General features: G+C 37.1%; 1 protein-coding gene across 1 annotated transcript in view; it reads right to left on the bottom strand.

The window, feature by feature from the left end:
• NEBL (nebulette) overlaps positions 1 to 26,648 on the bottom strand; it is a 70,359-nt gene that overhangs the window by 31,299 nt on the left and 12,412 nt on the right. Inside the window, 9 exon segments of the mRNA XM_042474437.1 lie at positions 445 to 555; positions 2,373 to 2,480; positions 2,718 to 2,822; positions 7,078 to 7,182; positions 7,507 to 7,614; positions 12,245 to 12,346; positions 16,364 to 16,443; positions 16,446 to 16,461; positions 22,769 to 22,879. Of these exon segments, the coding sequence (XP_042330371.1) occupies positions 445 to 555; positions 2,373 to 2,480; positions 2,718 to 2,822; positions 7,078 to 7,182; positions 7,507 to 7,614; positions 12,245 to 12,346; positions 16,364 to 16,443; positions 16,446 to 16,461; positions 22,769 to 22,879 (846 nt within the window).

The following is a 26,648-nucleotide window of genomic DNA, read 5'->3' as shown; positions in this document are numbered from 1 at the left end:
GTGGTATATAAATAAAAGCTTTATTATTTATTTATTTATTTATTTATTAGTGATATCACAAAACAACTTTGGAATGGGAAGGTTGTCCTTGCCACTTCTATCTTTCTGAGCTATTGCTTGGAACCAGGATGGTCATTTTATTTTGGTAACTAGTGTAGTATTAATCCTTAGTCTCCAGTTTCGTAACAGCCTATGTATTATTTGGACTGAATTGTACTCATTGTAGTTTTAGTTTATTCAATAGGTATATGACCTAGTTTTATTCCATACTGTTGTCTTGAGTCGTCATCTCAAAAGGCAAAAGAAAGTTTATAAAGTTTATAAAAGCTTTTAAGTAAATAAAGTGAACAATTCACACCTCATTTTAGAACAAATTGCCTATTGATAGATATATAGATTAAATATGACAAGTAGTCATTCCAAACTCTAACTTAATTGTTTTACCTCTTTTAGCAGTTTAGTAATCTGCTTTACATGCAAAAATTCTGGTGTCTTGTCTAAATCCAATGCCGCCTTCCCTTTGACTTTATCTTCAAATTCTTTTCGATATATTTTCTGTGAACAAAAAAACCTATTTCTTAAATGTACACATTTTATATACATTTTATAGAACATACAATAATCTTGATACAACAAGAATTAAAAGTTTCATTGAACAATCTCAAAGCATAAATACAGCACATGATATAAATACTCAGGGTATATTGAAGTTCAACTCTAAAACAACTATGGTAACATCAAATGGAAGGTAAAATGTAAGTCACATAATTATCTTTTTAGTTCTCACATACCCAGATTGCTTAAACAGCAGACGACACTGCAAAAATATTTTGAAGGTGAGGGATAGGGATGTACTTCTTTAAATTATTTGATTCTGTCGGGGAGAACAGAAAACAATCAGTTTTCTCCCTGCTGTAGGCTCATCTTGGATTACTCTACAATATTCAAAAATGTCTTTGAATCAGTGGAGAAACCTTCCATCCCATCTTGGCTATTCTCCATCACCCTGCACAGCCATTGTTGTGATTGGGAGCAATGAGGAGGCTCTCCATGGCTGCCCCTATTCTTCTGACACAGACAACATCAGAAATCCTCTATGCAAAATTATCCCCACCCCCTCGTATGGTATAGCTATTGCAGTAGCCAGTGGGAGCAGGTGGCATCAGCAGCGCAAAATGGATGACCATTGGCACTGCATCTGAACTTTTGCATCAGGCAATGGAAATGATCCTCCTAACATGGCTCCCCTCCTCCTTTTCCCAGTGCAGCTATTGTAGTGATAAGCAGGTGGGAGGCAGGGAGCACCTGCACATGGTCGATCACCACTTACACTGCTTCTGTTCTTCTAACATAGACAGAGGCAGCATGTCTCCTGCATCATGGCTATCCTAGGGACTGATGGGAGAGGGCAGCTAAGCAAGAACAATAGACATCACTAACAAAATAAGAAGTATATAGGCAGAGGAGACTCTCCTTCAACTGCCTTTCATTTCTTTGGCCCCTATGCAGCCATAGTAGTGGCCACCAGGAGGGGGGGTGGTGCCCCACATGTAGGATCCCTGCTGACACTGCCTCTGTAATTCTGAAACCAACAGTGGCAGCTCCTCACCCCTTCATCTGGCACAGCTATGGTAGTGACCAGTGGGAGAAGGCAGGACGTCTGAGAAAGGAAGATCACCACACAGAATGTCGGGGGGGGGGGGTGGGAAGCAGAGATCATTTCTCAGCTATTCACCCACCCCTGATCTGTTGTATCCTGTCCCTCAGCGTGACCATGCAGTGACTGATGAGAGGGCAGGGAGATGCCAAGCAAAGAGGATTACTGATGGTTTTATTCTGATAGCTGGTACACAGTGTGCTCATCCTCACCAGCTTCCCAGGGATACTCCAGAAGATGCTGTCATCTTTGTGTACCAGCTATAGAAAAGCTGGTCATGATCCTCTTTCCTTGGCTACCCACCACCTTCCTACTAAATATTATACATCTGTGTTGCAGGAAACAAGGTAGATCTGGGCTTGGCAGGGGCAGGAATAGTTCTTTAGATGATATGACAACTGGGGGAAATGAAAAAGGGGATTGAGGGATTTCCCTTTATCAAGGTTATTTAAAATTTGAGAAGCCACTTATTCTTTTCTTGATTCTTTAGATATTTCCCCATCCCTAGTGTGAGGACATGATATATCAAAAGCTGATCTGCTGTTCACTGAAAGCAATCCCCAAAACCCTATCAATTATCATCTATAGATTAGGCCCAAGTACCTCCTTGCACTGTGAGTAATTGATCTTCATCATAGTAAAAGAAGAGAATGTCAGCACAGTACACTGGTGACAAGTATGTTACAGCAATAGTTTTTAAAAGCATTCCACTAACCCCACTTTGAAATCTTTGCACCTCCTTTGAAACTTGGTATGATGGCGTATCTGCAAATTCCAGCATAGACTTGCCTTTTGATTTTTCATATTTCTCTTTGTATTTAACCTAATAAAACAGAGGATTCATGAAAACTACAAGCAAATATATGAAGAACAATTTTAAAAAATCTTCATATGGAGAGATTTACCATTTGATCATGTGAAGAAAAAAAATTAATATGAGTACAAGAATTTTCCTTTTCTATGTATAAAGCATTTCCTGCCTTAACAGAAGTGTACGCTATACATAGCATATACTCCACAAATCACCAGTGTTATTGGACAGTGAACAGAATGAGCATACCTGACTTTGGAGCACAGCATTTTCTTTATGGTGTTGCTGTTCTGCTGTATCTGGTCGAAAATGGTACAATCCCTTACTTTTTTCAAACAGTTTTTTATATTCATACTGAAACAGAGAAGCAAATATATTTTACTTGACTTTTAAACTTCTAAGTGGAATTGTGAATTTATTTTTTTTTAAAGACACAAATGTTATCATTTTGGTCCAGTTAGGGCACTACATACAAACACAGAAATGCTACACTTCATTTACATGTGGTGTTGCCAAACATCTAATCTATTCTGAAGCACACATGCAACTCTGAAAGGCATTCTCAGACTGGCTGAAGGACCAATCCACAACTAGTGTGTTATTCCTTCACACCAGCTGATCAAGGCAGCTGGTGGATTGCTCCTTCAACCTTCTTAGAATGCTCATTCATGGTAAGTATCAACCTCTCATTTTCAGCAGTGAACAGTTTCCTCACACTGCACTGATAATTTCTTGGCGTGACTAAGTACAGGGAGTTCCATCCCTCCAAAATCCATAGCCACAGCTAGCAATGGGTAGGTAGATAGACACCTACAATGGCAACATACCTCACTGTAGCACATGTGCGGTTTTTTTAATAAAGGCATTGTGGCTTATAAAAAATAAAATGTAATGATAAATCTTAGATCCACAGAGATCTCCATATATCTAATGTGTTTTTGCACATAAAATAATGAATGGTGCTATTGGTTTTGCCTTTTGGTAGCAAGGGCAGCTTCCCCATTCTTGATGAAATCCAGCTGGAAAAGGTCTCCTCACTTTCAGTGGTAGATTTTAGGGGTCTGAAAAAGCCCATGAGTCTATGGTAGATCATGCACAGCTGTTTGGACCCCAGTCTAAGTCTTTAATAACCCAATGCATCCAGAAATACAGAAATATTAAATAGTTGGTTTGGCAGTCTTTTATTGCCTCCTAGTGGAAGTACATAAAATATTATGTAGTCTTTCTACCGAATAGAATTACTTTGTTGATGATATTTGTACGTCATCCTAAAATAAAACAAAAAAATTATCAAGGAAACTTAGATTAAAATGATAAAATCAGTAATAAAATCAAATGAGGAGCATTTTTTTTAAAAAAAACTAAATTCAACTCACCACAAGCTTACAAATAAAAAGCAAACAATAAAAACAAAAGAATTAAAACTAATTCAACAAATTACAGGAAGTATTGAAAGAACTGAGAAAACAGTTTTGTTTTTGTTTTGTTTTTTTGTTTGACACCAAAACATTATTATTAAAGTGCAGGACATTAAACTATAGATCAGCAGACCTCTGTGGAGATGGCATTTCATAACACTGGTACAGAAAAGGATATTTTATCTTTAGCTATTATGTTTCTTCTGGTTGGGGCAACTTAAAAAGGACCACTGGCAATTATTTTAGGGTACATATAGACACATTTGCAAAGAGAAAACACTGTTAAGTATCACAGTCCTAAAGTATAAAAGATAGTAGTGCAAAAATCAAACCCAGTGTTTTCTATTGCGCCTAAAAATGGACAAGGAGCAGATAAAGATGAGAAAGTATTGGTATAATATGTTCATAATGCACAATCCCATTAGTAATTTTACAGATGGATTCCAGATTAACTGAAGTTTCCAAACCATTACAAATGTCAGCCCCTTGGGCAACACATGGCAATAATCTGAACAGGAGGTTTCTGGGGCATGGATAACTGAAGGAGGTATACTAGCCTAAACAAGTAAAAGCTGGTGAGAGAAACCTATAATCACAGAATGGTAGAACTGGAACCATAACGTAACTCAGAGGTCACCTAGTCCAACCCCCAGGCAATGCAGAAAATTCATAGCTGAAACATTTCTAATAATTGACCATTCAACCTCATCTCTGAAATTACCAAAAAGAGAGTCCATTACTTTCCAGTTTGTTCCATTGCCAAACAGTTTTTACCCTCAGGACATTCTCATTGAGCTATTCAGCTCAGAAGCCACCAGTCAAAAATAAACCAATTATCACCTCGGAAACACAAATTATATTTTATCCCAAGTGAAGTGCAATCCCTCCAGACCTGGTAGAACATCATTTATTAGAGTATATGACTATACTCTAATACCTTGCCTGAATTGAGCTTCAATTTGTTGGTCCTTCAGACAATTATCATGGAAGGGCATTGGTTTAGCATTCCCACTGCCTCACCAAGATTTGATGAAAATCTGAAACAAAGATCAACTGCCTATTGATGACTCAACACTTTTTAGATGACTTTACTCAGCCGTTGGAAAATGATGGACAGCATCTCCAGGAGGATATACTTGAATAGAATAGAATTTTTATTATGGTCATAGACCAGCACAGGATATAGTTGTTCATTGTACTGAACAGTAATGAGAAGTTCAAGAGAATCAATATGGCTGCAATCTTTCTTCTTTCTCCTGGAACAGATGTCCCTGAGAGCACCCAACAGTCTGACTAAAATAGATGTTAGAAAATAAGTACCATCCAGGATTTCTTGGAGTGGATTGTTCACCACTCACATTGAATATGTTGTCTACGAAGGTGATGATAATCACAAACAGCAATTCAGACCTTGCAAGTCCATGACATGTTTCTTCAGGAACAGACATGCCCCGTTCTCCTTTCTATAATGTTGGGGCTCTCTCACTGAGAATTTACCGTTTCCTTAACCTACTCTAATATACTTTCCCTGATAAATATAATAAGCAAATATTGGCAAAGCTGAAGCATACAGATTGCTGGGCAGACTTGTTGCAGCACTATATCCATATGCTAAAACAGGATCAGACCTTGTCCCAGATACTTCCTGATCTATATTAATTGCAGTAACCAGGTCATGCCTGACACTTCCAGACAAGTAGATTACTCAGATCCTGAATCTGGGAACAACCTGACCACAGAGCCACTGTTTTTCTAGTATTAGGCTGTAATCCTAAACCTTAACAGGATTAGGCTGTAATTCTAAACCTGGCCATGATAAGGTAGGTCAGATGTAAAGTAGACATAAAAGTTCTCTTTTCAGACTACCAATCTCCTGTCTAGTACAAAAAATCAAACTGAGAGTGTGATGTGATAAATGGGATGAACTAATGATCTTTTGGGAGAGGCTCTACAATTGTAACAGCCACCATAAACCTCAGGTTTCCTCAGAATAGATGTTGAGGACACGAAAACCAACACTCCTTTGAGTTAAGGGAGAGAACCATAAGCAATAGAGTACCTGGCACACCTACAAACATCCTGCATCAAACACCCAACAAATCATGAAGGACTGCCACTCAAAACAAACAAGAAGCCCAAAGGAGATGGAATTGCCTATATACTATCAGAGTCCACAGCCCTCGATTCTCTTTTAGCCCTAAACACACCATCCAAGAGGGCACAACTAGTAGATATTAATCCTTCAGCGCCTTCACTCAGTTCTCAGTAATATAGGCAAGGTCAGCGTTCTCACCTAAATTTAAGTCACTGGTGTTTATTCTGAAGTTAGACTGATGTTAAAACTGAAATGTAGCCTTTTGTTACACTGCTTCACTGAAATGGACCTCAATACTAAAAAACTGGAACTATTTTCCTATCTATATGCTATTCAGACATTCCACCAGGTTAAGGCAATCAAAAACCAGTCACCTACAAAAAAATGGGATGCTGAGTCATGAAGACTTGAAGTTTAAAACTGCAGAATCAAGCAACATCGTGCATTCTATATGGAAGGAAAGAGCAGGAAAAGAACAGAGAAACATGAATCAAAACAAACAAAACACAAATGGAATGGAATGAGGGAGAGCAAGACAGCAGATTTTAAACGTTGTGAAATGTTGGAAAATTGTTAGTTACTTAAATTGTTATTACTGTGTGTGTTTTTCTGCCAAAAGATACTAGCAGGACTTTGTACTTCATATTTCCCTAGTTTGGGGTATCATGTAACTTGCCTTAAGTAGTGCCATTTCTGACTGTGCACCAGGCCAAAAAAAAAACAAAAAACCTTAGTTCAGCCCTGTTACCAACATGGTATTGATGGAGTCAGAGATACAAAAAGATGAATCCATTTTCAACTCCTTAGTTTGTATAGATTCTTTAAAAATATTCTGCTAAACCAAAGAAGTCCTTCCCATCCAAGTGAGTTTCCACTTTTGCAGTTTATTATCATGGCTGATAGGATATGCTTCCATAGGTAGAATTGGGATGGGATAAGTATAAGAAATTTTGAGTCATGGGACCAAAGAAATATATGGTAGGATTAGCTTGAAGCACTCTTATTTGGGAGGGATATTTACCATAATGAACTGCAGCTAAATTAACATTCTAAAATCTTTTTCCAAAAGGAGATGATTTGAAGAAAAACAACTTACATTACTATGGATCTTAGTGGCATTCAAAACATGCTCCAAATGTAACAGATTTGGAAAGGCAGAAGTTGGCTCATGCATGTTTTCTAAGTCCTTTTTGTATTTCACCTGCAAGGAGAATATCAAATGAATGAAAAAAAAATAAAGGTAACAGAAATAAATAATGTCACTTGCATTGAGGAAAAACAGGTTCTGCATTTTCACATTTACCTAATATCTGCAGTGGCCATTAGGTGGCACTCATCTACCACAGTCTGGTGAAAGTCAGTCATAAATCATTTTATTCTAGGAATGGGTTTAATCCTTTGAAATAGATTAGACCTTTCCAATTAAGCAAATGCTAATGGGAAAATAAAATGCACACTGAGCAACTCTAACAACATATAAAGAACCCTGTTTTGTCTACAGAAATGCCAAACCAATCCTACTTACATTGCTTGCCAAGGCTGATGCAAGTTGTGCTTGCCTGAAAGAAGCACTTTCAAGAGGATTGAAGCAGTATTTTTTCATATCTTTAATATACTGCTCTTTGTATTTAACCTGAGAAAGACAAGTATAACTTTAAGATACAGCAGTGAATAAGCACTGTTTTTCTGTACAGCGTATCATTGATGTTTTCTTTTAGCCCAAACCATCAGTTTTATAATTACAGACTAAATCAATGAACACAGAAAGGATGATACAGGACCAAAAGGACACAGCGAAGTTCCTGAGTCACTTTTACCTAGTCTTTCCCAAACCAAAGGCAAACAAGACTTGAACTAGATGTTATAATGCTGCTGCAATACAAACACACACACTCAGATATACAAATATACATGTTCATAAATTTTGCTTCCCCTTCCCTCGGTAACATCTACAAAACCTGTGATTTGACATCACTGCACAGTGAGCTTCTCCATTTCTACAAGCAGTAGCAATAAAGTGGAATAGGGGACTCTCCACTTCAATGAAGTGTAACAGCATCACCTCAAAGGCTTTGTAGCACTAGTCCTTACCAAAGGGAGGGGAGGGACATGGTGTGAAGTTGCTGTTATGAATGGAAAATAATCTTCATGTGTAAACTTTCTGTTTTTGAAACAAAGAGAGAAATAAGTAACAAGCACACCTAATTGCAGTAACACTCAAACTAAAACTATGAACAGGACAAAAAATCTTGAAAAAAGATATGGTTTCAAAATATGCCTTACATTATTTAAACAGTAGAATCAGAAATGAAAGGAATCAAAAACATAAAATTTTAAGGGAAGATGTCACATAGCTGCATATACTTTTAGTTCGAATTCTCCAAGAAGTGAAATTCCAAAAATTCACTGAAATGTTTATTACATTGCTGAACATTTTTAAATAGAATTAGGGGAATATCTACACTGCACTGGTATAGCAAGTTGATGCCACTTTAAGTGCCATCCTATGGAATCCTGAGCTTGTAGCTTGGTTAGGCTTTTAGTATTCTCTAGTTCACTCCCCTGAACTATCAGAATTCTCTAGCAGAAAATTTATAGTTCATCCTAAAACCACAAGTCTCTGAATTCTGTAGAATGGAATTCTATAAGACAGCAGTTAAAAGTAGTATAAAAGTTCAGGTGAGTCTCCCAAATCTGGAATTCTGAAATTCAAAATGTTCCAAAATCATCCACATGGGTGACTGAAACAGTGCACCTTTGCTTTCTTATGGTTCAGTGTACACAAACTTTGCTTCATTAACAAAAATTATTTTAAAATATTGTCTATACAATTACCTTCAGGTTATGTATATAAGTTATATATGAAACATAAATGAATGTCATGTTTAGATTTGGGTCCCATCCTATCGCCAAGATACCTCATTATGTATTTGTGAATATTACAAAACCTGGAAAAGTTCAAAATCAAAAACACTTCTGGTCTCAAGTATTTCAGATAAGGGAGACTCAACGTGTATTGTAATTGTCTGGCGTGAATGCATCTCAGGAAAATGTCTTAGAGTTTAATTTTAGGAGCAAGAGGAATTTTTAGCTATTAAAGTGTACGCAGAGGTAAATATTTCAAAAACAGTGGCCTAAGTACAATTGCTGAATTAAAAATCAGCAATTGAATTGAATTCCTGAAACATTGATTCAGTTGCTGAATGAAAAATCAGCACACTGTACATCCCATTGTTTCACTGGGTCTGTTACAGTTGAAACTGTGAACCAGATTTCAGCCTGATCTTTTTCTCCTAAAAGAAAAGTTAGCCATTAACTATCTTCAGATAGTTGCCTAACATGAATTGTTGGTCCCAAATAGACTCACTGAATCAATGAGAATTTACTTGGTCTTTGATTCAGTAGATGTACCCTAGTAAGGGCTAACAGTGGGATTTTGGCTAGTACATATTTTATTTTAATGTTTCTAAATCACTGATTTTTATGTCAGTGTCACTTATTAATCTGATAACAGTATGTAGAGCATATTTGATTGAGGGGGCATAAAATTAATTGAAGACCGCATAACTCATGAAACTGGAACTACCATGTAATTTGCAATAAATAAATAAATAACAGAATAAACCACAAAATAAAACAAGATGATGAAATATCTTGCTAAATTTGTACAAATCCTATATACCTCTGGAGAGAAACTCTATCTCTCAAAGCTAAGTATTTTATTTTATTTTTAAATCTACAGACACACTGAGGAAGACACTTCAGTTTCATAAGTAGACAATATCAGCTGCTGTTTAATTTACACAAAAATGTAGCGGGGGTCAAACTAGATATGAAGCATTCTAAAATGTTATCCTCATAATGAAATAACTGTATACTTAATAGAAAGCACTTCCTTCTCATCTAACAAAAGACATACAAAAAGGTTGAAAACAGCCAGAAAATCCCAAGGATAAATATGCCATGCTCTGAAATGTTATGCTTATCTAGAAATAACATTTGGCACAAGTGCTGGCTGAGTATAAGCTGAGAAAAGATAATAAATAATAGAGTCTGCAGTGCAATGTAATGAGGTCTTTATCTGTTTTTAATTGTTTTAAATCAATATCTGAAAGTAATGTTTTAACTGGATTGATTGTTTCATGATGTTTTAACTTCTGTATCACATATTGCTTTACCTATTCTGTTTCAACTTATATACTGCTTTGGGTCCCATTTGAGGAGAAAGGGGGATCTAAATCAAATAAATAACTGACTACATGCCATAAAGTCCAGAATTAATGCACCTAAGCAAGTTATTCACAGGGATGCTGACAATGAAACAGCATGGAGTTTAAAAGGTGAGACTGAAGACCTATCATAATGACAGAAAAGATGCTGTAGCACAACATTGCAAGGGATCCTGGAATATGAAATTTTCAGTATACATATTCGGGTACTTAATGTATTGGGACTAATGTGGTAAAAGGCGCTGCATTTTCTAAACTGATATGTTAGTACAGAATTACCTTCACACATAATCCAAAGTGTAATAATTATCCCCCAAACAATTAATTCCACACTGATTGAGTGTAAGATGTAAATTAGTATTTTAGAGGATTATTAACAAAGAGCAAATTGTTAATATGTTAATGGGATTATTCAAGCAAAACCTTATTACTCTGGATCTAAAAGGAAAAAGAAAAACATAACCTCAAAGCATTCAGCTAGCATGTATGATTAAAGTAAATGATATTATAATTATATGATTTAACTTACAGGTATCATAAAATGGGTCTATGTTCTTTACCACATGGCCTAATTAACTTTTGTAAAAAAAATATTAACAGATGCACCATGACTACATTATTTTCTATCCCAATCATACTCACATAACCTGTTCTTTCGGTGACTAATGTATACAGGAACTGGGGAGGGGAGAATGTTGTTGTTATCATCATCATGACTTCAAATCAGCTGATAATGCTAAAGCTTACCTTCCTTTCTCTGACCTACTCACACCTTGACAAATGACAAACCACTTGACCACTCTTGGTGATTAGAGTTCCCTGTGTGCATAAAGTGTCCACGATCTAAAGATCCCTATATGTAATGTAGACAGATTGTACAAAAGCAGTGGACAAGAGAATAGACACCTTCTTCCAAACCATTGCCTGTATCACTTCACCAAATGTTACTGAAAAATACATTCAAACTTGTGGAAACTGCCAATTTAAAAAAAAATAATCAAAAGCACTATATCCCATATGGTGCTTCTGACATAATTCTCTGCAGAGTAGAATATAGCAATGCTATTCTTCTCATGACACATTGTCTACATTTTCCTTCACAGCTGAAATACCCATGGGCATATCTTTCTGACATAAAATGGACCTTTTAAATCAAGCTTCAGTTAAATTGTTCTCAACATTGCCCTTAGCAATAATGCAAAATTTGCATTCACATTCATTCATTTTTGTTTCTGTAAAGCTATTTATGTGTATGATGCTTCACAGTGTATAGGTCCCTGTCCTGAGAATGCACTTACTTGAATTACACATATTTAGGTTTATTTGCACTTTGAAATTAATGGCCAATTTTATACAGGTCATGTAATCCAAATTAATACACTCAAAATGTTTAATGGCCAGTTCTCAAGATGATAATACACAAATCAATCGCTTTAATATGCATAATCCTAAAACTGAGAAATGTTATAGTGCGACAGTTGCTATGTTCAAGACTGAAGACTGAAGAAAATTACCTCAGTATTTAAAAAGTACTGTACTTTTTCTGAAATATTAAATTATTTTCCTCAATTGTTTCTCCTGCATCCTTTATAGCATCTTGACATTTAGTGATATAGTAAGATAATGGCATTGTGCTTCCTTGTGCCTTTCTAGCCTTGTTCACATATCTTGATCTATGCACTGAAATTATTTTGGGTTAAGAGGTAGTTGTTTGGTAAAAGAAAAAAAATCAAAAGATTAGCTATGAAACAAAAAAAAAGCAAACTACACAGAGCAGCCCTATTGATTACATATTCTGCTTACAATTTGATCCTAGCACCTTCTAAATGTGACTGAAGTCACTTGTAGACTATAGCTATAGTTTCCTCAACATTGAACATGTATCTGTTACAACTATTTTAGAGGTAAAAGTTGTAGAAACGTAATGTTAAAGTTTTTATACAATTTAACTTGGATAGTTTTTAAAAAATCATTACATTCCTAGGTATAAAATATCTCCACTAACACAATATCTGGAAGCTATCAATATCTTACTTGGCTTAAATATTTGGAAACTTCTTGAGCATGGATAAAGTCTGGTCTTCCAAGGACTATTGGCGCCTTACTCATTTCTTTTCTTCCTTTTGTATATTCAGCCTTTAAGAAACAAAATCAAAATATATTAGCACTGGCCATAATTTTCTTTGATGTCCTCACCTCACCCCCAATTCCAGGATTGCCATGGGAAACGTAAGCCTCTAAAGCAACATTAGAGCAAGTTTCATTTAGTGACCTCTGTTGACACCACTTTGGCCAGCACTCTAATCAGCAATTCCCAGGCTTCTGTGCACTTTGATAGAAGTACCACTTATTTTATTTGAGTAACAACATATTGCATTTTTTTAAAAAAAAATGTTAGTGTTGAGACTAAGTATGAAAGTTGCTGACTCCCAGTTACTCTGAAGGGTGAATAAATTTAAGCATTTCGGTGTAAAATTAAGGTGAAAATACAAAAGACTGCCTTTCCCATATAACAGGTCAGGTTCCAATCTAAATTACAGAAATGCAATCCTAGTGAAGTCAATAAAGACTGCAATATAGTCTGTATAGCAGGGGTGGGGTGGATGAGCTGTATAAAATTCTATAGCAGAGAGGACCCCTCAACAGGTGTGCAGGTCATGAAAGCATGAACAGAAGAAAGAAAGGGGAGATGCTGATATGTAGCAAGATATCTTAAGTGCCAGAAATGCAATGAGAGAAACCCAACCATCCTTTCCATATGTTTTACTGTTTTAGGAATCAAACCTGGATGAATAGGTACACATTTTCTCACAACATGTCTCTAGGTTTTGTGACAATGCTACTTTCATCATGAAACTGCCAAGCCAAACAAAATTTATTTCAAAAACTAGTGTGAGAGATAAACAGAAACCTTCCAGTCTTTTTTTCCCCCCAAGATCCTTGAGTCTGAGGAAAAAAGAAAGGAACAGGAAAACATGTAAGGCCACAGCTCACGTGTAAATCTGGATTGGACCAGTCTTTCCAGGCTTAATTGCTCAATTGCTATTCTCTGATTCTTTTTAAGACTTAATGACCTGATACAGACAGCCAAAATAAAGCTGCTTCGAGTCACTTTGGAGGTATGGTGTTTCAATGATACATGCGTCCTAAGAGTCCAGAAGCCGCACCAAAGCCATGCTCCAGTCCTAAGGACTGCAGTGCAGCTTTGGTGCAGCTTCCAGACTATTCGGAGCATGCCATCATGTGAAACACCCTACCTCCAAAGTGACTCGAAGCAGCTTTATTTTGGCTGTCTGTATAGGGCCAATGAAACACTAGTCTAAAGGACACTTCTTCCAAGTGTAAAAGCAGAAAAGCATTCCTAAGGAATTCTCTGGATTGTTTCTGAAAAGGCAATTCAGTTGCAAGCAAAAGATACACTGAAACTGGGATCTCCTGCTAATCCTTCAGCAACATGTCATAAACACTGGCGAGAATTTCCTCTGACAGTGGTTTAGCCATGGCAACAACAAAATATCTCCCCAAAATAAGCTGCTAAAACTAGAAGGTTTGACGTGGGCTGATGTTCTCTCACATATACACAGAAAAGAGAGAGAAGAGAGAACATTTTATGCAAATTAACAATGAGCTCAGTTTTGCAGCATGTTCCTGAAGCTGATCTCATAGACTTGGGAAATTTGACCTAGGATAAAGAAATGAAGCAGAAAACTGACTGACAGAATTTTGCAGGCCAACAATTTGTTAATCACAACACATTCTTCAAACATTCCCAGTAAGGACTGTATACATTGACATCACCTGATGTCCATTACAGAATTCAATAGACTACATAATTAGAAACAATGTGGAGAAGCTCCATTCTCTCTGCAAAAACAAAGACCGGAGACAGATTGTGGCATAGATCATGAACCACTAATTCCAAAAATTAGAGTAAAGCTAAAGAACACTGAAACAACTATTATGCTGAATACAAACTGAAGAACATCCCCTTAGAATCTGATGATAATGTGAAAAATAGATTTGCACTATTAAGCCTAACCAGGTGAACTCTGAACTGAAGCCAGGGACATTTCAGAGAATGCAAACAAAACTTTCTGAAGATGCCAGCCACAGATGCTGGTGAATGTCAGGAATAAACTCTTATGACATGGTCAAATAGCCCAAAATCCACAAAAAACTATGGATGTCGGCCATGAAAGCCATGGACTTCACAAACAAAAACGCTGTCAGTAGCCAAAAGAAACAGAAGCCTCATAGATGATAGCTGACTCTTCCAACAGTTAGGGCAGCTAGAACAAAAAGTGGCAGAGAAACAGTCAGATCCCTAAATACAACTTTTTAATGACTTGTGGGCAAGGACAAGAAGAACTACTATTTAAAAAAGCAATGCAGAGAATAGAAGAGGACAACAAAAAGGAAGAACAAGAGACCACTTCCACAAGATCCAAGAAATCAAGGAAAGTTTTAAACCAAAAGTGGAGATATTCTAGAACTAACAAGGGAACACATTACAGGACTAAACGAAATAAAAACAAGATAGAAACAATACAGGAAAGAACTATATAAAGAGATGAACGGCTAACAGGTTCATTGGAAGAGAACCATACAAAGACAATCTCCAGTTTTAAGAAATAAAATGGAAGCTGCTCTCAAAGCACTAGAAGAAACAATCACCTGGAACAGATGGCATACCAAAAGAGCTGTTTCAAGCTACAGAAACAGAATTTACTCTGTTCTAATCAAAATCTGTCAACAATATAGAAAACAAAAAAGCAATGACCTACAGCTTGGAAATACTCATTATTTTCCAATCCCCAAAAAGGGGACACAAGGGATTACCTAATCATAGGACCATAGCATTAATTCCTCATGCAAGCAAATGATGCTCAAATTTATATAACAAGGACTTTCACCATATATGGAATAAGAATGCCAGATGTCCAAGCTTGGTTCAGGAAAGAAAAACGACTAGGTTCTATTGCAACGGACAATGGAGAGCACCAAAGAAAATCAGTATGAGCTTTATAGAGTACAGCAAAGCTTTTGACTGTACAGATCATGAAAAACTATGGCTCACTCTTAAAAGATTAGGTGCATCACAATTCTGATTGTCTTAATACTACCTTACCCGGGCAAGAGGCTACTTTAGGACAGGAATGGAGAACAGAATGGTTTCCAATTGGACGGGAGACAGACAGCCTGTATTTTATCACTCGATCTGTTTAACTCATACACCAAAAATATCATACATAAAGCAGCATTAGACTCAGAAGAAGAGAGTGTGTGAAACTGAAGGAAGGAACATCAACAGTTTAAGATAGTGGAGTGCACCATATTACTAGGAGAAAATAGCAAAGACCTGGAATGGTTACTGGGGGGGGGGGGGGTTAAAACTGCAAGGAAGGGTTACAACTGAACATTAAGTAATCAAAATAGGCTGAAATCTTGCAACCAAGTATGTGAAATGTGATGTTCCACAGGTGCAACTTCATGCCTCCCCACCAGGAATCTGTTAATAATATGGTTCTATGTTCTAAGCTATTAATGCACAGAGAAGAGATACGGAAGAGATATAGCCCCCACTGCTTGGTTGCCTCTTTCCTCAGTTCTGCATTTAATAGCTTGACAGATTCCTGGTGGGGAGACACTGAGTTGCACCTGTGAAGCATCCAACTCCACATACCTGGATGCAAGATCTCAGCCTTTTTTTTTAACATAGCAAATGGGAAATGAGTCAGAGGTGTTGATTTTGTTTAAACTGAAACTGAATGGAGAGAAAGTTATTAAGAGGCCATAAATGGCGGGGGGGGGGACAGTTATTAAGTGAACTTCTCAGAACAAACCTTTATGATTTTCATCAGCAAAGGTTCAGGATTGGACATATCAACTGCCTGAAAACCTATATAAACTGTACAGATCCCTAAAAATTCAATATGCTGCTGGTATGACATACAGCACAAACTTTAGAACAGGAGATAAGGTCAGTTATTGAAAATTGTACATTTTGGGAAACTGAGGTTGTTCTTATAAACCTTAAAAGTCCATTATTCTGTACAATTACACAGATACTCTGTCATTAACAAAATAAAAATAAAATAAAAAATACAGCTTAAAGATGTCATAAAGCTTATAAGAAGAAGAACTTTAAGTTACATTACTTATTATCTTGGTTAGCTGAGTTGCCATCATTACATCAGGTCTGTTTGACATCGTATATCTATGAGTATCTTGGAATCTTTTTTATATGAAACCTATAAAAAAATGCATGAATTAACTATGATTTAGCAGCTTACATATAAATGTAGTAAAATTCACATATTATGTAAAATAGTCCCCTTATGTTCTAGCACATAACCAGATTAAGGTGAAATGAAACAATACAAAACATATGAGCACAAAAAACAAAAATTCAGACTTTTTAAAGTGACCAGCATTAAAATGTTACAATTACTATGCCTATTATAGAAAAGTTCTATGGGGAGCAATCTATGTTTAAAATCTTAACCCGAACTGGAAATCCCATAATTACTAATTCTTTTTTCAATTTGTTTTACCTAAAACAAAGCATTTTATCTAAAATATTTTGTTTTACTGAAAACAAAGTTGTTTTTTTAAAAAAACACTTATATTTTAATATATATCTGATCTGTTTCCCCTGCTGGTAAATATGGCTGGCATTCAAAGGTTGGACAAAATGTTGTCCTATAATAAAGGTTAATCAGATGACAAAGATGGCTAAATTTCTATTATCAGCTTCATCTGGTGTGCCAGTTCCTCCTTTCCTCAACAGCAACAGCAATTCGTTCTTTACCTACATCTAGATTCGGTTACTGTTACATATTCAACATACAGGAGGCTTTGAAGAATTCTTTGATATTACAGCTGGTTCAGTGTAAGAATGCCAGATTGCTGAAGGAGGCAAACCACAAAGACAACGTTATGTCAATTTTGAAAGATTACTTTAGCTTCCAAGCCAGTTTCCAGGTACATTTCAGGGTAGCAGCAAAGAGTTATAAGTCTTTAGTGCAGGATAACCTACAGACAACTTTTTATTACATGACCCTTAACATATTTTAAGAACTTCTCTTCAGGACCAATGTATAATGTATGTGGAAAGAAGATTTGCCTGGAACTGGACTTTCAACAATAGCACCAATATTCAAGCCCACTGCAAGTTCATTCCATCCCTTCTAGTCATTTCAAGACTGGCACAGATGGTTCTCCTTGAAATAACTTTGGATTTTCCAGATTCTTCACTAAGCTTTTTTTTCCAAGTGTCTTTTCTTTTTAGTTGTCTTTTTTTTCAAGCATTTATTATTCTGTTTTCTTTTGGAGGCGTGTGTGTGTGTGTGTGTGTGTAAAACAAATACAGTATAAATACTACAATATTTTTATATTCCTTTTAACACGTTTTTATGCCCTTGCTTACTTTTTACTATTGCTTTCAACTGACTGAAAATGCACTGTGGTTTTAAGATGAAAAACCATAACCTTGTAAAAGTATATAGTTGCCCTATTTTCTCTGGCGTTTATCAAACGGAGGTTTTTGCAGCTCAGATCCGGGGGTGACTCCTGGTTAGCTATGCAAATTCACGTTATAACATGAATGTTTTATCACACCTGGTTGCCCTTCTGTTTCGAGGGGGAATTGAATCCAAGGCAAGTCACGTGATGCGGATTCAAGCAAAGCAGAGTGAGTGCAAATTGTATTACCACACCGGTGGGATTCAACGATTCAAATCGGCACCCTTGCGCATGCTCAGTGGGGGTCTGAACGCATTGTGACCTTGTACGTTTCTGGGGTGAAAAGGGGCCCAAGTTCTTGTTTCCTGTTTCGCATAATTGGATATTTCTGTGTCTTCTTCATCCCTTTTTATTTTCCCTTCCATTTCAGCAATTTCAACACTCACATGTATAGATAGATAGATAGATAGACAGACATATCTGTATATTCACACTCACGCACATATACACATATATAGATTCCAAAAATGAGTTGCCCTGAAAGTTGCCCTGAAAGCGAAAGGACCACCAAAAAGAAATGGGGGGAAATTGCAGTGCTGCATCATGGGAAATTTGCAACCCAGGGGGGGGGAATGCGATGGTGCACTTCAATTTCACTCTGAATTGGTCTGGTGTGGAATGCAACTTTGCTTCTGCTCTGGTGCACCACCGCAACAGAGCAGAAGCAAAGTTGCATTCCACAGCAGACCAATTCGGAGTGAAATCAAAGTGAGCTTGGAAGCTATTTCTGTTAATTTGCTTGTTACTGATTTTGGCAAAATGAGAGGTCACTTTGGAATCACTGCAGAAGCACCATGGAAGGAAAGCCCATAGAAAGGAATCATGTGTGATAACACATCATGTTATCGCATGAATTCACATCGTTGGACTCTGAGCTGCAAAAAGCTGCAAAACTAACCTTATTGCACAGGTTTGTAAGCTGGCACTGGAGGACTCTTGCTTGCCATCCTTTCCAATGCTTACCATCAGTGTAATATTTATTACTCAAGAAAGCTAAACCAGTGGCAGGTGTTGATAAATGGGTGTTGATCATGAACAAACTTAATCCAGAAAAGACAGAAAACTCCTGCTTAGTCAAAAGCAGGATCAGGAAACAGGGATTCGACCCAAGACTCACATTCAGTTTTGATGTACTCCTAGATTCAGAACTCGACTTAGAAGAATAAATCTCAGGACAGACCAAGAGTAGATCTAAAGCTGAACAGTGGAATAATTATACTTTTGATCCCAAGGCATAATTTTTTACCACTCTTTAGATATGGGTGGTTTCAGCAGATCATTAAATTAACGCCTAAATATAACTTTCAAACTCTGATAACCCATTGCTATGTATTATAATTAACAAAGCTTAGTTGTGCAAACTAGTAAAAATAATTGTCTAGAAATACATGCAGGCACTCACAGTTCAGAGAATTACACAGACTCGGCTAATTATATTCCGTTCACCCTAATGACCACATGAAGTGGAGTGACTACCATAAAAGCATCAGGAACAGGTTTCTGAAAAGGACCTGTCATTCATATAAATTGCAAGTGAAAGCCCAGTATATGTGGTAAAACAGCAGCTAAGACAGAAGCTATCCATTCAGTCACAGATGAATATACTATGTATCTTGAAGTGAAAGCTCTAGCAACTTTGCCTCTTTATTATTCTCAAGTGACAGCCACATAGTGAATGAAATAAGGAAGTGTGGTTAATTTTACACTGTGGAGACAGGAGAAAAAACAGACAGATGTTATTTCACTAAATTTTAATAAGGCCTAGGGCAATATTTTCCTTGTATGAATTACTACTCTCCTGAAACCACAGCAGAGAGAGAAAGAGAGAGAGAGATTTCAAAGGAGACTGATAGGAAAAATTCTGCAATATATAGTTCAGAATTTAGATGTTGCCATGCCCCACTCATAACAGTGGTGTTATGTGACTGAACAGAGGGTAATGAAGGATATTCATTTTCCAGGCTTTGAGGAATGTTACTGTATCTAGGTCTGAGCCATAACAAGAAAGTGCTATCTGCAAATGCTTTAGCCCAGTCTGAAAGGCAACATTCCCTTTATGAGACTAAACTGGCCATGAAGTATTTGCACATTGTGTAGAGGCAGGTGTCAGGGAAATGGACATGTCACTGTTGCTAAGGCAACTAGGCCAATGCTCCTTGTTATGCAACACTGTACCATGGCATTTTCATTGCCTGCTGTCATTTGACTCACAGCCTGACTGAAAGACAGGGAATATCAGTCCGGAAGAATTCTGCCTCCACCTACACTTAACACTCATTCAAGTATCTTGGTAATGTTACTTAATTCCCTCTCTATGACATACACTACCTGGTCCAGTGATATCATCATAACATGTATCCTGATTGGTGGGAATCACTTGAAAAAGAGGAAAAATAGTAGCAAAGCAGAAAACAATAGTGGGAAACAACGGTTGCATAGTTGTGATCAGTCACAAAGAAGATAGAAGGCCCCCACCCCACCCCGTTCCACGTTAATTGTCTTTACCTTGAAAAAGTTGCAAGTTATCATTCAACAAAGCTAATTCTTACCTAATCCTTAGAACAGATCTAAGATATTTTGGAAGACTACAACTCCCTAAATCTCACAGACAGTGACCAAGCTAGCTGGGGGATCCTGTCAACTGTAGTCCAAAAAAGCAATTCTTCCCAAACTCTTTTCTGAAAGTATAGTGCTTTATAGGCTGATGAAGTTTTGCCATTGGTTCACTAGTGAGGAGTATGTCTTTCTCATCCAGAAAAGAAGACCCTACACTGGTGAGCATTTTGGAGTTGTCTTTACTGGGTCTCTATCCACAGATGAATGGAAAATAGAATAGCTCAAATCACAAAGTCTAAATGGAACTGCCATATTTTGCAAGATTATTTTTACTGCTACAGATAAAAAGGCAAGGGGTGAGGGTTTTTTAATGTTACAACACTAGGAAATTTTACAGTATTCTATTTTGAAAGTTAGTGTGAAGCTCAGCATGAGTTCTGTTCAAGATAGTTCAAAGTCATAGAGTACTATGGGTGCAAAGCCAAGGGTGCAAGGATATTTTCAGAAGACTTCATCTCTTAAAGGAATTTTCCATTTGACACAATTGATTATAAAATGCCATCTTTAAGTCTGAGCAAGTAAGTCAAAATTTATCATATTCCCATTAGATGTAAACACTACATGGGAGGGAGGGCTGAATTGAGTTGGCAAGGCAATGTAAATAAATATGTCTTCTGCTCCTGAAGATGTATTATTCTACTGGCAAATAAGAAAGGTTTTGTTCTTCCATGCCCACAATAGATTTATAGCACAATTAAATGTGTGTTTATTCAAACATAAGTCTGATTATGAAGATTTAGACTTAGGGCCATAACAGGCACAAAAAGCCAGCTTCCAGTCACCTTCAGGCCATGGTTTACAGACGATGCACACCCCAAAGATGCCTGGAAGCCAGCTTCAAGTTGGCTTCCGGGCACTCTGGCAGCCTGGCATTTAGACACTCCACACTGCCAGAGCACCTTAAAGCCAGCTTCCAGCCATGGCAGCCACGAAAAGCCGGCTCTTAGCCACCCAAAAAAAGGAGCTGTTCTTTGCAGCTCCTTATTCGGGAGGCTTCAAGGAGAATTGGAACTGCAGCATACGGTTGCCACAGCCCAATCAAGGGACAGCTTAAAGCCGCTCCTTTGGGGTGGTCTTTAGATATGCTTAGAGTAGATCCAATGAAATCAATGAGATTTAAGTTTATCATGACTTGCTTGCCACACTTATTTTAGTTTATTTACCAAGTCCAAATCAATTCCAGTGTGTGATTACACAACACTGCCATGCTCAGAAATAAGTCTATCAACTTATTTGAAATACGGCTTAAGTTAAAAACATACCTGAAAAACCAAAAATAATCAGAAATAAACATTATGCTGACTATTCAAGCATAAGTAAACAAAGCAGGAATTTGGAGGGAGACGTAGATGTTGGTATATACACCGCACAATGCAAAGTACATGTCTGGTAGCCATTATTTATCAAATAGGTAGAAAGTTTAACACAATTTCGTCTGTCAGTGTTTTTCAAGTGCAAAAGAAGATATGATTGCCTTTCATTTCATTCTACTGTATATTGCCTTTTTTAATAAGAAGCAAAATTTCACAGGTGCAATTAAACACCTTGAGGTTGAAGAAACATTCGTTTGCATTTTTAAAGATTCATCAACCCAAACAACTGATTCCATGCACCCAATGGGAGTGAACTGCTATTTCTTAATGGAAGCCTTCAATGGCTTGACACTCTGCGCACTTCTTTGTGATGTGGAATGGGAGGGGGGTACCATTCAAAAAGAAAATAAGATCTTTTAAATCACAATGTGCTTTATGTGTTTCCCAAGTGACTCCCTGAATTTTGTTTTTTGAATGCAATACTAACATGTACTAACATGACAACTCAGGACACTTTCTGACATCAATTTTTACCTTGTAGGGCAATGAAAATAAGCATCACTCTTTCATGCAGTGTAGAGTAAAGTATGAATTCATGCATATTTTCACATCTGCAAAGGAACTTACACATATGAAGAAGTCCTATAGCTTTAGCTTTTAAGAATTTGTCATTGCTTGAGGCAGATTTCATACACAGAAGATAGCAACTCCATTTAAATTTGAGTTCAGGCACAGTAGCCTACTTTATTGTTGTTGTGTGCCTTCAAGTCGTTGCTGATTTATGGTGAGCCTAAGGCGAAACTATCACAGGATTTTCTTGCCAAGATTTATTCAGAAGGAGTCTGCCAATGCCCTTCTCTGAGAGAAAGGGTGATTTGGCCAAGCAAGGATTTAAACCCTTATTTTCTAGAATCCTAATCCAACACTCAAACCACTATATCACATCCTGTGAACTATAATTTTTCCAAAACACTTTTATTCATCATTTCATACTCTGCTAATTTACAACTTAAATAATGATATAAGAGACAACTCTTTAGACATCCAGCAGTGAAACTACATTTTACTTCATTTCATTACAACATATGTAGAGGAAAATACTCACATTGCTTTGGTGTTTACTAACTTCCATGGCATGCTTAACATCTGGAGGCTCCTTCATATGTGCATAATTAGATGTTCCCTTTTCAGCAATGTGTTTCTTATTGTAGAGAACCTTAAAATGATACATTTTGTATTATCTATCATGAAGGATATATAGCTAGATTACAGAACAAGGTTTCTTTTATTATAATACAGTGACTGGAGACTCTGGAAGTAATAACTTTTCAAAGCTCTGATTCACATAAATAATTTCAGATTTGGTCAAGGTTGCTGTGAAGGACTTTAGGGAAGAATCCAGAAAAATAACCCTTCTATACAGCAACTGCAAACAGAACTTGAAATATTGTGCAAACAAAAGTTCATTCCCAGACTATGAATGCATGCACACCTTAAAATGTATAAAGTGGTTTGCATTTACACAGGTGCTCATGATATCAGTCAATTGTTTGGGTTGTCCTGGTCAAAAACTGCTTCACCAATACTCATGAAGCTAGCTGAATCCTGATGCTGTGTATCACGCTCTCACTCCATTTGTGTTTAAATAGCATAACCTCCACTATTTTATTTTCTGCATTATATTTTCCTCAATACCAACAATGCCATTTGCACCGCCCTATTTGCACCACCCACTCCATCATGATTGGTTTTTCTTTATTTATTTTTTAAAATTACACTGCAATAATGTAACTATTTACTGCCTTTTAAAAATTAAAAATTAATAATAATTTAACATATTTTTTAAAGAACACTGTGGGTCATGGTACCACAGGAAAGCAGAGGAGAGATGTTTGGAAAGCACAGCTGTGCAGTAAAAATGTTCAAAAAGTGAGTTCCAAAGAATCGCACCATTCTTGCACTGCAAAAGCAAACTATTTATATTTTTAAAAATTACTAGCCCTTCCCTCAGCCATCCTTGAAGATCAATATAAGAAGATCCTCTTTACTGATCTAGGAGTCCTAGTAGACCACAAATTGAACATGAGTGAACAATGTGATGCAGCAGCTAAAAAGGCAAATATGATTCTAGGCTGCACCAATAGTATAGTGTCTAGATCAAGGGAAGTAACAATGCCACTCTATTCTGTTTTGGTCACCCCTCAACAGGAATACTATGTCCATTTCTGGGCACCACAATTCAAAAAGAATATTGACAAGCTGGAGCATGTCCAGAGGAGGGTGACTTAAATTGGAAAGGGTCTGAAACCCATGTCCTATGAGGGGAGACTTAGGAGCTGGGTATGTTTAGCCTGGAGAAGAGATGGTTAAAAGGTGATATGACAGCCTTGTTTAAGTATTTGAAGGAGTGTCATATTGAGGATGGAGCAAGCTTGTTTTCTGCTGCTGCAGATAACAGGACCTGGAACAATGGATGCAAGCTACAGGAAAAGAGATTCCACCTAAACTTTAGGAGGAACTTCCTGACAGTGAGAGCTGTTCAACAGTGGAACACTCCCTCAGTGCAGTGAAGGCTCCTTCTTTGGAGGTTTTTAAACAGAGGCTGGATGGTCATCTATCACTGATGCTTTGATTGAGAGTGGGAAAGGAAGCATTGACTGATTATTTCTAGAACTAAAAAATCAAATTCCCAAATACTCTACAGCGCAACTATATCCAGAGAGCTACAATGTCATGTAAGAAAGCTGAAGCAAAGATGAAATTAATCCACAACTATAATGGTATGATCGGCTTGTGGAATCAAGACTGAGCATAAGCAGATTCAGTCTCATCAAGCAAAACACATACAAATGGGGAGATCAGTCATGGTCTAAATTACTTTATAATAGTATGTAGGGACAAAAACACAGAGGTCCAAGTAGACCCATTGAAATCAATGGGACTTAATTAAACTTGGCTAACATAGGTTCCATTGATTTCAACTGTTTTCCTTTAAAAATATAACCAAGACTAGATTTTTATTTTAAGTACTGTATATACTCATGTCACGTCTAGAAATTTTAGTCAAAAAATTGACCCAAAAAATCTGAGTTGACTTATTCATGGGTCAATGTAAGTACTCTACTTTAACTCACATAAAAATAGAAACTATCCCCTAAAGCAGTCGTTCCCAACCTGTGAGTGGGGACCCCTTTGGGGGCCGAATGACCCTTTCATGGGGGTTGTCTAAGACCATTGGAAAACACCTATTTAATTACAGTTATGAAGTAGCAATGAAAATAATTTCATGGGTTTGGGTCACCACAACATGAGGAACTGTATTAAAGGGTCGCAGCATTAGGAAAGTTGGGAACCATTGCCCTAAAGAAATGCAAGAGTGTAGTCTCTTCTGGAAACACTAGCCCCCCTCTACTCTTTCTTCCATCCATCCTTCAGTGTGAACACAAACAGCTATGCCTCCTGCAATTTTGCAAGTTCTTTGGTATTGTATTCCTTTGCTTTAGAAGATCCTTTGTTACACGACCCTCAATTTGACCCTCAACTTATTCATGGGCCATATCAAAATCCATCATTTTGGCCTCAAAACCTGCCCTCATCACACATGAGATCGACTTATAGTTGAATACATACGGTAGTACATATTTTAATACAAATTCAAGAAATTAGAAAGTGTTTTTGAAGAAAACTACACAGATGAATTATACAGCTTTTAACACTACTCCTTCTTGAATACTAGATGTTGAACTTAAAAGATTCCCACCATTCATCATTTTTGTAAGCAAACAGAAATATTGCTTTAAGCACATTTGCCAAGTGCTTGAAGAAATGGAGTCTCAGATCAAGAAGAAGAAAACCAAACAGCCCAATGACATACCCTAGTTTTCTATTTTTCTTGGGTCATTTTGCTTCCTTGATAAGGAACCACCTTTGGAATTTTCTGTCAAAGTGATGGAATATATATAAAACAAATACTTTGACATGTTGTTCTTTCAATTCTTTCAAAAGCATGCCTTCCCTTGTGATACTTTTAAGAATGTCTGAAGGAAAACATAAAGCCTGGATATCTATTTCCCATACTTTTTAAATAGACAAGAGCTCACCCTGATCTGCAAATAATCTGTGAATATAAAAACTGACACAAAATATGATGCTATTCTTGCTGATGTTGCTGAAAGTGTATGCTGACATGGCTGGTATAAAATATAAGCATATCTCAATTAACAAAACAAAATGAAATTCAACATGGAGAAATGTAAGGTACTGCACTTAGGGCAAAAAAATAAAATGCACAGATATAGGATGGGGGACACCTGGCTGAATGAAACTACATGTGAAAGGGATTTAAGAGTCCAAGTAGACCACAAGTTGAACATGAGTCAACAGTGTGATGCGGCAGCTAAAAAGGCCAATGCAATTTTAGGTTGCATCAATAAAAGTATAGTGTCTAGATCAAGAGACGTAATAGTGCTACTATATTCTGCTTTGGTCAGGCCTCACCTGGAATATTGTGTCCAGTTCTGGGCACCACAATTCAAAAAGGACATTGAGAAACTGGAGCATGTCCAAAGGAGGGCAACTAAAATGGTGAAGGGTCTGGAAACCATGTCCTATGAGGAACGACTTAGGGAGCTGAGGATGTTTAGCCTGGAGAAGAGAAGGTTAAGAGGTGATATGATAGCCCTGTTTAAATATTTGAAGGGAAGTCATATTGAGGAGGGAACAAGCTTGTTTTCTGCTGCTCCAGAGAACAGGACTCAGAACAATGGATGCAATATACAGGAAAAGAGATTCCACTTCAACATTAGGAGGAACTTCCTGCTCATTCAGATTATGTCTCTTGGAATGCACAGAGAACTGTTACAGCCATTCAAAATTATTTTTTCACTAAAGGAGCACAGTTCATTCCTGCTGCAATTAAGCTCTTCATGGCCAAAGCTTGGGCTCATCCGTTATATGGGGCTCAATTAAGGCCATACAGTAATATG

This window comes from Sceloporus undulatus, chromosome 6 (assembly GCF_019175285.1).
Source record: "Sceloporus undulatus isolate JIND9_A2432 ecotype Alabama chromosome 6, SceUnd_v1.1, whole genome shotgun sequence".
Taxonomy (NCBI): Eukaryota; Metazoa; Chordata; class Lepidosauria; order Squamata; family Phrynosomatidae; genus Sceloporus; species Sceloporus undulatus.
This window is presented reverse-complemented; position numbering and strand designations above follow the sequence as displayed.